The sequence below is a fragment of the Sebastes fasciatus genome, chromosome 9 (genome assembly GCF_043250625.1).
Source record: "Sebastes fasciatus isolate fSebFas1 chromosome 9, fSebFas1.pri, whole genome shotgun sequence".
Classification (NCBI taxonomy): Eukaryota; Metazoa; Chordata; class Actinopteri; order Perciformes; family Sebastidae; genus Sebastes; species Sebastes fasciatus.
Window position 1 is genome coordinate 22,053,295 of NC_133803.1, and position 13,834 is coordinate 22,067,128.

General features: G+C 44.2%; 1 protein-coding gene across 3 annotated transcripts in view; it reads left to right on the forward strand.

Annotated features, from left to right (window-relative positions):
- The window catches only part of ate1 (arginyltransferase 1), a 63,816-nt gene that overhangs the window by 20,348 nt on the left and 29,634 nt on the right, over positions 1 to 13,834 (forward strand). For all 3 annotated transcript variants that reach the window (XM_074646655.1, XM_074646657.1, XM_074646656.1), the window contains 2 exons: positions 4,364 to 4,396; positions 11,931 to 12,112. In XM_074646655.1, coding sequence (XP_074502756.1) covers positions 4,364 to 4,396; positions 11,931 to 12,112 — 215 coding nt within the window. The remainder of the gene's footprint in view (positions 1 to 4,363; positions 4,397 to 11,930; positions 12,113 to 13,834) is intronic.

A 13,834-nucleotide genomic window follows, 5' to 3' on the forward strand; every position in this document is an offset into this window, starting at 1 on the left:
CTGCAGCCAGCCACCAGGGGGCGATCAAGATGTTTTGGCTTCACTTTTGGGGAGCTGTCATGTCGTCCATCTTTATAAAATGTCAATGGTCGACACTGGTCAGGTTCTGACAGACATAACCATCCTCCTGGTATTGGCCTCTGTAAAATAACCTCTTCTGTGGTAACATTAATACCAGAACAGGAGATGCCATGCTGTCATCTCCTTAGTTTGGTCTAGTCCCGCTGCAGTTGATTTACACATGGTGAACCCTGATTGCTCCCAATCTGACTTTATTTTTATCCCCCTTAGTTGGACTCACTACTGTGACAACCACTCCTGAGCCCACAGTACTAAACACTACTGATTTTATTTTCTTGCCTGTCAAGCTCCCGGTTAACTCGCCCGTTGTGTTCCCAGAAGCTCAGAGCCCCCCATTGTCCTGTGGCATTCATAAAGAAATGGGAAACACATTGCTGATGTGATGGCACATTTTGGTGCCATGCCATTCTATGCCTGCTGCTGCTACCTAGGAAGTTGGGCCATTTAGTATTTGTGGAGGTATTTATTAATCCATTAAAGTATTACCTAGGGACAGACTGTGGAATACCGTCAGCCTGGCTCGGAGCCAGGCGATAGGAGAGATTGTGTGTGTGCAAGTTCAATTACCCTGCCAAAATTGAACTACCATTAGACAGTATGATGTCCTGGAGGGGAATGGCTTTGTTTGTTTAAGGATGTATGCATTTACTGTCATACCACGACTGGAAGGGAGCCAGACATTATTCCTTCCACATCCAATCATGGTATCCTGACTGAGTCGAAGCACAAACTTGCAATTATTTAGACACACATGCGTATACACACACATGCACACGCACGCACTCTTACTCACACTTACTGGTCTTAACTGTTTTGCTGAGCCGTGACTCTGAGTTCCTGCACATGTGGCATTCATTGCGAGGAAAACAAATCCTGTTAAATCTGTATTTACTCTTCTTGATGGCCGGGACCTTAAAACCAAGACACATGAAAAAAAAAGCATATGGAAAAAGCTGAGAAATGGCAATAAAATTTGTCAGTAAAAATGGAAAATAACTTTTTGGCTTGAATCAGCTTGAAGCTATTTGCAACACGGTTATGCACAATAACAAGAGATTCAGTAAAACCTTGTATAAGCTTATGTCAGAGCTCTTAGTATTTTGTTCGTATTTACCCATTGATCATTGAGTTCCTTTGTTGCACACTGAAATAAACAATGATCTAGTCAGCAAGTGTTTGGTGAAGAGAGAAAGAAATGGGTTTTATTGTTTTTTAATGTGTGAGAGAGTGAATACAGGCACAGTGTCGCTAAAAAAAGTAAAGCCATTTGAGCAAGTAAAGAGCACAATGACGGAGAGGTCTAAGTAGCAATTAGGCTTAAGCAGATGCGTGTGTTTATATGTACTGTATGTGTGTGAGTGAAGACACGACAGCTTGTGTGTGTGTGTGTGTGCGTTTGAGACGGCTGCTTGCCCTTCTAATCGTACACAGATGAGTGTTTACTATAGGAAAGGGAGAGTTAAAGAGGAAGTGATGGACTCCATGTGTTGTAGATGAGAACGTTCCAGAGGGCACCGTGGACACGGCTCCGTTTACAGGCATGTGTGTTGTTGCATTAAGATATACAGAGCGAGAGAGAGGAAACTGAGATTGCATTCACGTTTGTTCCCTTGCTGTCTCCATGCCTGAGCGACTGTACCTACACATTAGACTGTCCATCTCCTGCAGAGTGTGTGCATGTTAATGCATTTTGTCTGTTTGTTTGTTTGAGTGTCAGCCTGGCAGGGCTGGTCTGGTCTGTTGATTGTCTGTTGAGTGGCTGGAGAGGGGTCAGCCCTGCCAGGCTCCAGGAGAGCGGCCTCACCCAGCCAAGCAGAGTTAACACAGCAGTGGAAAGCTGCTCCATCCTCTTGGTATGATTACCCATCAGCCCCCATGATGAGTGCCTGGTAAAGGCGGAGGAGGAGGAGGAGGAGGAGGGGACGTGCTCGGAGCTATCAGAACTTACCATGCATTTGCATACATTAACATGCTCTAATGCGTAAAAGCTCACACACTTACTTGTCTAATCGAATAATTCGGCATTTCACTACAAGGTCAATTGGAGATTCACAGTTCCACACACGCACAGCAGCCAGTGTCGTGGCATGGCCCCTATAAATGATGTCATCTAATAACTGCAGCTGTTGTTCTGTTGGTAAACCCATTTGGTTTATTTGTGAGGTTTAAACAAAAGTTTAATTTGTGCCCTCCAGCCGTATTGCACATTGGGAGGCTTTGCTGTTGGTAATTTGTTAACTGGCAATAGTCACTGCGAAGTTAGGGGGAGGAAAATTACACTTTACTGGCAGTGGCATGGTTACACAGGTGGGGAACTTGATAGGCATGTTTTTGCATGACATCATTGTCAACTAAACAGATTTCCACATTGGTGATGGAAAGTGTAAAATATGTAGAAAATGCTCCTTTTTAGCAGGTTATAGAATTTAAATGCATTTAAATGAGAGAAACATGTATAAGTAGAATTGCATGAAGTGAATTACCATAATTTTACTGCTGCTAAAAGTTTCAGCCCTAACTGCATGTCAAGATTTTGCGAGTGCTCTTGGCCCTAATGGAATTGAGCAGGAGAATGTAAAGTTAAAATTACACTTAATGGCATATTGTTATGTGTCTGAGCAATTCTGTCCATCCCCTCTACACCCTCCGTCCTGGTGTGAGGTTGAGTCCAGGGTAAAAACGGTGTGTCACATCTTGTTTCAAGAATTCAACACTGCAGGGTGCACAGTTAGTGAGTCTTTTATAGCTCACAACACCCTTCAGCTAGAAGAGCATGCATGCATTGTTTGCTTTTAGTTTTGTACACTAGCTCTCTTGCTTGATCCTCACATTTTATAGATTCACTTATTTTTCTGACTGTAACTTCTGTAATATCTTGTGGATTCAGTCATTTTTCTGACTATATTCCAACTCAAGTGGGCGACTTAAATAGGTAGTGAAAACTGTTTGCTTCAGGCGAAGGTAAAATAGAAATGACAGATGATCATCTGTTAGCCCTTCTCTGCCAAAACATCCCCCATGTTGGAGAACACTGCGTTTAGTGTCATCAACACACACACACACACACACACACACACACACACACACACACACACACACACACACACACACACACACACACACACACACACACACACACACACACACACGCACACGTACGTCAGCTGTGGCAGACAAACGGAGAAACACACTCTCTTTTTAGGATGAGTTCAGGATACTGGCAGGATTTTGAGTTGCACATAAGCCAGGACTGTCCCACCCAGTGAACCGTTCCTTCAGCAGTCGTTGCTGTTACTAGCTGTACTGCTGTGCACACAGACAGAGGATGTTGCTGTTGCTTGTGGGAATTTCCAGTATTTTGTAGAGCATATTAGTTTTAATAGAAAGGAAAGACTGATATCCGCAAAGAAGTTAGCAAGCCTAGAGTCAGGGTTTGAATGAAGGAAAACAAGACAAAAACACCTTATTAACGGCAGCCATCGGTTAATAAGGAGTGTCATAATAACATAACTCATATCCCCTTCTTGTTTATTGAGTCCTGTCTGGAACCTCTATATGTTTATGATACTTTGATGCTATTCTAGACTCCTGTCCTGCTCAACAGACAGTTGAACCGAAGCTGAACATATCTGCAAATGAAAGACACAGCTGGATTGTAGCATTTCCTTGTGAAATATGAACTAGAAACTGTGGTGTGGTGCATGGGGGTGAGATAGACAGACTAAAACCAAAAGCTGTCCATCACTGCTCCGCTGTGGCCGCGCTGGTTCTCATTATAGATGAGGTTTTGGCCCGAAACATGGAAGCGTGCTACGTTTTGTCTTCCAGTCCTGCAAGGCCGGCTCGTCTGTAAACACACTGCTCTCAAACCCGGGCGCTAAAAAAGAAGGAGCACAGGAAATGGTAGAGAGAACGGAAGAAAGATTTAATGTTTCCACGGACATAAAGTCCCCCAGTAATTGATATCTCATGTGAATTTTAAAGCGCGTTCAGAGGTAGGCTATTTTGACGACAACGCTAATTATTTAAGCTGTCCTCCCTGGACTGTGAGCTTCAGTTGATAGGCTAAATGTTTGCATTTGTGTAAATACAGTTTTTGTGAATTAGGGGGGGCCTGTATTTGATATGTGACACCTGAGTGAGGAGAAAACAGGGAGGGATAAACTATATGGGACAGCAATGGAGACGTGTATGGTTTTCATTTATGCCTTTTCAAAGAGCTGGTGACCCGGAGAACTAACTGTTTTTCTCTCTGTTTCCCCCCGTCTGCCTCCCTCCACAGTTCCGGAGATTTCTCTGTGATTCACCACTAGAGGTATGTATTTCCTTTCGCCTATTGACATTGAAACCTCCTTTTAAATGTATATCCATCCATATGTGTTACCTGTAATGATTTAACAACCAAGAGAAGGTCCTCTTGGGGAAATTAGTGTCATGGAGATGATGATAATGATTTGAAAAAATGACCAGTGTTTCAGTCTTTAGTTCTCCATCAACCACAAAAGGGGATAAATGTACACGAGTTCCCCTCGTCCAGCACATACCTACCCAACCACCTTTGCTCGCTCTCTTCAAGAGCCCTCCAGCTGGATTGAGCGGGGGGGTTTAAGGGATTCAGGAAGGGGGTTTTGTTTCATATTGGAGGGGTTTTAATTTAGCCCTGTCTAAGTGAAAGGGGGTGTTGAGGGAGGAAAACAGTGAAATGTGGCGTCCAGATTGCGTTGTGACTGTTCAACACAAGGTCTTCAGACCAGTCCTTTCCTGTGGCCTTCACAGAATGGGACATACCACTGCTCTTCACTTTCTGCGGTGTGGTACAGATTACAGGCTGATTAGGCAGCTTCATGGGCATCCATTCGGGACCTAACAGATGGCGATCGGCTTGGTTAGCAAAAAGAAGTAATTAGGTTTGATATCAGCTTCTGCTGCATTAAAGCTGGGGTGGGCAGTATGTTTTGACGTCAAGTGGGATCCCAGGGTAGGCAGTTTTCTGGAAAATATCTGCAGCTCTCCCCTCACTGTCCAAAGGCCCTCCCACCAGAGGAACACGGGCATATGCACGCGCTTCATACAGTAAACTGTACGAGTACTAGTCATTCATTTCAAACATCATCTCGATTGGGATTGTAATCTCGATGCCGTTATATAGCGGGAATTCTATGAGAACCACGGTCCAGTTTTCTTTGCAAACTTGTGGGCCTGTAAAGCCGTTTGAGATGACATACTGTGATTTGAGGCTCTAGCGAGCCACAATATCGGCGAAGTGTTTCAGAGATGGAGTGAAAATGTTGCTAATAGTTTAGCCTGCTGCTTAGCGGGCTGTGGCTAGCTCACGGCTTTGGTTAACAGGAGGCTAAACTATTAGAGAGATGGAGAGAAAATGCTGCTAATAGTTTAGCCTGCTGCTTAGCCGGCTGCGGCTAACTCACGGATACGGTTAGCAGAAGGCTAAACTATTAGCAACTTTTCACTCCATCTCTGAAACGCTTCGCCAATATTGTCAGGATCTCTTTTTGATAAGTCTGTCTTCTTTGTTTGGGTTGCTTTGCGGTGTAGGCAGTTGTTGCCAATGCTGGAATAGCAACCTTTCCTGCAGGATATTCCACCCTTGAATCAGGTTTTCACCGAAAGGGATGTGCATCTGCTTTTGTAGAACAGCCAATAGGAACGCTCTCTCTCTGAAATTACCTGTGATTGGTCAAAGTCTCCCCTGTCTCGGGCTAGATTTCCTAAAGCCTGAGAACAGAGCCATGAGGAAGTGCAGAAGTCTAGTTTTATCTCAGAACACTTGAATTACAATATGCTGAAAGGTTATGGATTTATTTGCTCTATGACGCCAAAAATATACTGCCTACCCTCGCTTTTATTATTACAATCTTGCTTGTAATCCATTGACTGATTCTATTTTAGATAGTTTTGATATGAAGGATATTGATGGCATGTGGAAGAGGATCCGCTGTACAGCTGTGGTATTCTCTGTGGTCACTGAGTGGGATGTAGGTGCAGCCAGGCATCACTGAGCTCTAGGCAGGCCTGGTGAGCTACAGCCTCCACAAACACCAGTGGACCTGTCGGGTCAGTACAATTACACCAGCAATTAGACCCAGGATGGGCACTTACAGCAGCCACTTTAATAGGATTGAGGTCCAGGAGCACACGCAAACTGACTGACACACAAACACAGTCACACTGCGTTGCCCCGTGGGCCCCCTCAGGTCTTCACTAATGAACATCATTAGTGTTTATAGGAAACAAGCTTTTATCACCTCGTCAAGGCTGGCGGCCAGGCACACTGAATTACACAGTCCTACACACACACACACACATACTGTGGCACACTGCCTCACATATCTTCCTGCCTTCACTGTCCCCTCCTCTCAGACTGGTTCAGGGGCTCGTCTCCATTCGCTTGGCCTCCTCTCGCCCAACTTGTATTTCTTTCTTTCTCTGATCTCCCTCCCTGTCTTCTCCTGTCTCTGTCCAAATGCTCTCCATTTCAGAGTGATTATGCGCTACCTCTGCGTGTCGGCCTCCATCTGTCTTCAATCAGCGTGCTATTAAAATACACACACAGACACTCACCACATGGACCTGCATACTGTGTGGTTCATCAGCTCACATGTAAGCCTGCATTTATACAAATGTATGCAAACGGCATACTTAGAAATCCAACTGCAGCTAATTAGGACCCAGGTTGTCTGACTTGTTTGTTTGTTGCTCGCTGTGTTCTGTTTCACCAAAATTGCAGAGGATTCGTGCTGAAACTCTGAGGTAATTAACATCAGCTGTCCCTGATTCCTCTGGGGGGGGGGGTTTCAATAAGTTTACACACAAAAACAGACATTTGTGCAGTCTGATAACAAGTGGCACAACAATACCTGCAAACACGATGAGCAGCAGTCATACAGGTGTTTGTCCCTGCACTTGACCTCAGTGAAGTCTAACGGGCATGTGCTGGAGAAACTCCAGGTTTTATGGGCTGTGTGGGGTTCGTGCACTCATTCTGTTTCTATTTATTTTTCTTTACAGCCTCCTAATGTGTCTAACCAAGGGGCAAACACTCATTAACAGGGGTGTTGGCCAATTAGTCACCACGTTTTTTTATGGCCACAGCTCTCAAGCTTTCTCTCTGTCAGTCCTTTTGTGATTTGATCTCTCTCTTTCTTTGCCTGAGAGGAAGAGGATGAGAATTTTCATTATGTAAAGAAACAGAGATACACATCAGCCAGGAATGCACCAGCTGATGTACCATAGTAGTGAACACACAGACCCCAGTGTACATGCCTCAGCTGTAAGCCCAAAACAGCTGTATCTACTGAAAAACAACAGAACAGTTCTGTAAAGTAAAGTTCACTTTGTCCTTTACAGCTTTGGAGAAATACATATGTTTGCATACTGACGTACACTCACCGGCCACTTTATTAGGCACACCTGTTCAATTGCTTGTTAACACAAATAGCTAATCAGCCAATCACATGGCAGTAACTCAATGCATTTAGGCATCTAGAGGTGGTGAAGACGACTTGCTGAAGTTCAAACCGAGCATCAGAATGGGGAAGAAAGGGGATTTGAGTGACTTTGAACGTGGCATGGTTGTTGGTGCCAGACGGGCTGGTCTGAGTATTTCAAAAACTGCTGATCTACTGGGATTTTCACGCACAACCATCTCTGGGGTTTACAGAGAATGGTCCGAAAAAGAGAAAATATCCAGTGAGCGGCAGTTGTGTGGACGAAAATGCCTTATTGATGTCAGAGGAGAATGGGCAGAGTGGTTCGAGATGATAGAAAGGCAACAGTAACTCAAATAACCACTCGTTACAACCAAGGTATGCAGAATACCATCTCTGAACGCACAACACGTCCATCCTTGAAGCAGATGGGCTACAGCAGCAGAAGACCACCCGGTACCAGCACCGGCCACTTTAATAGGTACACCTTGCACCTAATAAAGTGGCCGGTGAGTGTCTATAATAACGGTGCTCATGATGTGAGCTATGTTACACCTGCAGCCTGCTTGTGGGACCTGCTCTGTGTATGTTTGTTGTTGTGTTTGGATGCACATTTGTGTGTGAAACAAGGAGAGAGAGACCCTAAAATGTGTGAGATCAACATCTGTTGCTGGTCAGGGCCAGAATCACAACAACAGTATTGGTTCAGTAGATCTAACAACTTGTTGTGTTGCAGATTAGCACAGAGTTGGTGTTAAGCAGAAAAAAAGTGGTAACATAATAAATCATCCTCCACTGATTAGAGTCCTACCCAAAAGCAATTAAAGCAAAATAATTAATAGATCAATGTATCTTCATACAACGGTTCGTATGATATCTTACAAAAAGTTATTCCTCATTTTTCGTGTGTTTTCCTACGAATGTCCAGCAACACGTCTCAATTTCCGCTTGTTACAGTCAAACAAAATAAACGGTTAGGTTTAGGCAACAAAACTACTTGGTTAGGTTTAGGAAAAGTTAGTGGAAGTAGAGTTACTTAATTACGAAAGTTACATGACAAATAAGCCAACGTTTGAGTTAAACTACGGAAGTGGCGTAACATAAGTGCTTAAGTTACTTGACTCACACAGGACACGAACGCCGGTCCAAGAAATTGTAAATGAAACCATGCTCATCCCAAATATATTGTGCAAGTCATTACTGGTGTGATGAAATGGAATAAACACAAAGCTATTTCCAAAATCTGTTCTTCAACTAATATCGGTCTCATCCTCTGAGCAGAAGCCAAGCCTTTGTCCTTTCTGTTATTGTTCTAAACAACTGCTTTGATCAGAGATGACACTTGTCATCACATTGAATGAAATGTCACCCTCTTTGTCCAAACTGGGACTTTTGATCAATGAGTTACACATTGATATGTTTTAAACATAAAACATATAAATTAATGTTTAAAAGGCATCAGTGCTTTGCAGAATCTAGCAGACTCATATGGGCCACAAACTGGTCCACTGACTTTCCAGCCATATACAATAATGTCCTTGAAATGTTTGTGAAAGATATTCAGGCTTATATTTGGGTGGCAGTGTTTCCCTATAATTGTACACGGCATGGGAACCACCTGCCAGGCCCCCCCAAAAATAATCTTTTTTTTTTAATTGCCAAAAATAGCAGCAAACATCCACTCCAGTGTTTCCCCTATATTCATTATGCAGCGGCGCACCGCCATGAGTCCATGAACGAGGCGGGTATCTGTGGTTATTTTACATGTCTGTAATAAGAGCAGGACAGTCGAGTGTCTGTTATCTAAAAAGTCAGTTGAACAAGAGAAGTGAAGATAACGTTGTTGGTGTTACAAACAGGCTCGGTAGTGAACGACACACTAATGAGCTGACGGATTCAGTGTTTTCGTGTTTTTAGCTGAGCTAGACCAGAGAATATTCGGCTAACACAGATCGGTGGTGCTGTTTTGCCCTCATTGTTCGCCGTGAATTTTGCTGGAAGAGATGTAATATAAGTGAGCACTGTGCCGGACTGTTTAAAAAATACCCTTTTGAATCCTACATTGCTTGTTAGCAACTGATCAAATGGTAACTCAGGAGACAGTTTGTCCTTGTGTGCTCTCATTAATTTTCCATGCAGTTAACACACTAGTCATAAGTTTGTTTTAATGAAAACTCAACTTCTGGTATTTGCTGCTGGTGTTCTTCACCACCTTTTTGGTGGATCTAATTTAGGCTGATGTGAGTAGTGGTTCATGTGGATTTTGAGAAGTAACTGATAAATATTTAAAGAAAGTGTTGAATTTGAGAACAGAATTTGATGTGGTGTAACTGTGTTTGCACAACCCCCCCATTACCGGCCCATCCACCAGGCCAAAACAGTCAAACCTAGGGGCTCGAATAAGCAATCTTACAAATGCCAACAACTTTAAACGATCACAGAAAAGTGTCTGAAAGTCAATATCACATACTGGGTTTCTGTTTCTGATGATTTTGCATGGTTGAAACTAACGTGCAGTAGGCTACACCACCTCCCCACTTTGTCAAGACAAGCACACTGCTCGCACGGCGCTGCATTTAGGCCATATGTGAGCGATTTGGGGCTGCAGGGGAAGCTCTGGGGTGGTTTGAAGAGTTCCAGAGAATGTTTAGATTGTTGTCACGGTGGCAAGGACGCAACCATTAAGCTGTCGTCTGAGGTGACGCACAGGTCAGTCAGACAAGATCGGCCTTGAACATGGTATGAACTTATAAACAAACGTGCAAACGCAGACGGACATTACTTCTACTGCACAGGCACTCACAGTCATAATTGTGCTCAACAAGCATGTACGCTCAAGGTGGGGTAAGAGAAAAAAATCTCTTACACACACTGATCACCTCTCGCTCTTTCCCTTTTACTTACAACTTCTAAACTGACACAGAGGGGGCCTCTGACAAAGCCTCCAGTGTTTCTGGGGGAACTGCTGCCAAGAAATAACAGGCTGCCTGCTTTCACAGACAGACAGTTCCCCCAACCTCCGACACACACACACACACATACAGAGCCACATAGAGCGCAGCGCTTGCTCCAGATGTGGTGCCTGTCACCCTTCAACACCCCGAGCTGCCCTCCAAATAGCTACTTTTTTTTCTTTCCTCCTTTTTGCCGAAACCACATCATCTTTATCTCATATCATATTATCATATATCCTCTGATGTGGAGCAGCATTCAGACAATTTAATCATCCCTTCCCACCCAAAAACTCCCACGTACACACACACACACACACACACACACACACACACAAAAGTAAATGGACTCTGGATGTGTCAGACAGGTAATCGGACCTGAGTGTTCAAGGGGCCTGAGCTAGGGGGATATATACTTTTATTTTTACTACCAGCTCTACTTAAGAAAGCCTTGCATGGCGGTAAGGAGGAATGTGGCACACAGTCACCCCATTGGTAACGTTCAGCCCTGTGGGGGTCACAGAGCGGCAGGGAGTGTGTGTGTGTGTGTGTGTGTGTGTGTGTGTGTGTGTGTGCTTTGTTTTTATTTGGTCAGGTTTAATTTGGTCAGAGTGTGGGCCCAGTGGTGCGATGGATTAGCGAGCTAGCTCTCTTAGTGTTGTGACAACTAGCAGCGTCTGCGCTACTTAACTGGGTCCAGATGAGTGTTGGTGAAGGAGAAGGATCCTGTTACTAGTGCACTGAAGAAACACACACACACACACACACACACACACACACACACACACACACACACACACACACACACACACAAACACAAACCAATACCCTGGCTTACTCTGACTTTTAACCCTAACCCCAAGCCTCTAGTCTTAAGCCTTCTGTGATAAAAGCAGTAAAGTGACTTGATTGAAAAAACCCAGCATGTGGATCCCTATGAGAAACGCAACGTGTGTCAAACACTTAACTGTTTATATTAGTGGGGTAGACTCGAGCACGCGGGTGGACACCTACACCCACATTCTTTCATGCCGCATGGAGAGAGCAGACACAGACATATTGGAGAAAGCTTGGCAACCCTCCACCACCGCCTGGTGAAATGGATTTTGCTCATGCAGGGTCTTTTTATTAAAAAGTCCTCTCCTGGAGTTTCTGTGGCCAGCTCCCCCCCAACTCCACCCTGCTCTCGCTCCACATTTGGGAGCCATTAGCAGGCTGAACGGGAGGCTACTGTACACCCCCGCACATAATGTGTGAGGCCTGGCAGGGAAAAGCCTGGATTATGATACACCACCATACAGGTGTGTGTGTGTGTATACGACAGTATAAAAACAGTCCTATTAAATACCACATTCTCATTCCACTGTGATTTATATATCTTACATAAATGGCACACAAGAGTATTACTATAGTTTTGACCAGTGACCACCTTCTTTTACTGTTTCCCCAGGCGGAACATTCTCCAGATGGGCCCGAGGTGGGCTACGGCTCCTTCCACCAGCAGTACTGCCTGGACGGGCGCATCGTGGCGGTGGGGGTCATCGATATCCTGCCTACCTGTGTGTCCTCCGTCTACCTGTACTACCACCCAGACTTTGCCTCGCTGTCTCTGGGCTCCTACTCTGCTCTCAGGTTGGTTGTTAAGACTTAGACCCTCCACATCATCCCCTTTCTGTAGTTATAGTTGTCTCAAACATATTAGATGATGGTGGAGACTATTGGTAGCCCCGATGCTATGTCAGGGATAGTGTCAGTGCTCATGCTTCATAAAATCAGGACCATATTTTGTAGGGGTGGGAATCACCAGAGGCCCCACGATACGATGTTATCACGATTCTTAAGTCACGAGCTTAACATCTTTAAACATTTTGCCACATATATTGCGATATCTTACCTTTTCAAATGTAAATTTATGCAGTTTGTCAACATCTATTTTATCTAATAAGATACAGTTTTCACTCTGTTCATCTCAGAGTTTTCATTCACATATCTTGAGGTCAGAGGTCAAAGGACCTCTTTGAAAATGTCCATGCCAGTTTTTATTTTGGAGCGTTATTTAGCATTCTTCCCGACAAGCTAACAGGACCCTTAGGTTTTCTAGTTTCATATGATACCAGGATCGTATCATGACTTAAGTATCTTGATAATATTGTATCGTGGGGCCTCTGGTGATTCCCACCCCTAATGCAAACACATTCTGATGTAGAGGGCAGTAAAGCTTTATCAATATCCAGATTATTTACAGTAATTATACTGTCTTAAAATGAATAGGGTAATGATTCGATGTAGCTCCTTTCCAGAGAAGAATTGCTTTTCCTCTCATTGGTGACCATTACCTCTTTTGTTCTCTTTTATTCTTCCTCCCTTTTCATTCCTTGCCCTCCCCTTAACCTCCTCTCTCCCTGACTCTTGATCTTTTTGTCTCCTCCCAAATTTTTATCTCTCCTTAGAACTGTATACTATAAGTGCCATAATAGAGTAGGTTGGGGAAAAGTACCTCTTTCTTCACACTTGATTGGCCGAGGCGGTGCTCCGTTTGCGGTTCAGCTGACGACAGTTCTCTCTGCCAAGATGAAATAAGAGAACACACACATACGCTACAGGCGCACATATCTGGCGTTTCCTGTAAAAATGTAACCCAATAATGTGAGAAAGGCTTTTTAAAATATTTCTGCACAGATGTGGGAGACCGGGTGATCTCCGCTTCAAAGTTGTACAGGTGCTCGTATGTGAGTTGTGAGCGGTCATTCGTGTGCGCATACATGTGTAATCGCACACTAAGTGAGCCCAGCAGCTCGGACAGACAGGCTCTGCTCATATAGAGGGAACACCCTGGTCATCACTTGTTATTTTAAGAGTCTGACTCCAAGAGTAACACAGAGTGCTCGGTGTGTGGAGGAGGCCTCGGAGAAGAGAGCCAGCGGGACTAAAATCCTCCCGTTTGTTTACAGACACCAGAGCCGAGGCCTTTGATCAGGTCTGGACACTCCCTCGTCTGCTTGGCCTGGCTGACTCTGTCCAAAACTTACTGTTCAGAATAAATGTACGCACACCCCCACACAACGTGTGAAAACATTCATTACATTAGACGGTGTTTCTTCTCCACAGCAAGCCCAACTGGACTGGAACACGGGCTGTTCAACCATGTACAAGTGCACTCCTTTAAAACAATCATGTACATTTGAAGTATGTAGCAGAACGTTGCTTTTTCCTAGCAACAAAGAAGTCATGGAAAGGTTATGGAAAGACAGGGAAAAGTGCTTCAGTGGGAACCCTGATTTGTTAAACATATTTGCCCGGTCATCATCTGAGGAAACAGCTGTAGAGTTTAGATTATATTACACTCGTGGTTGT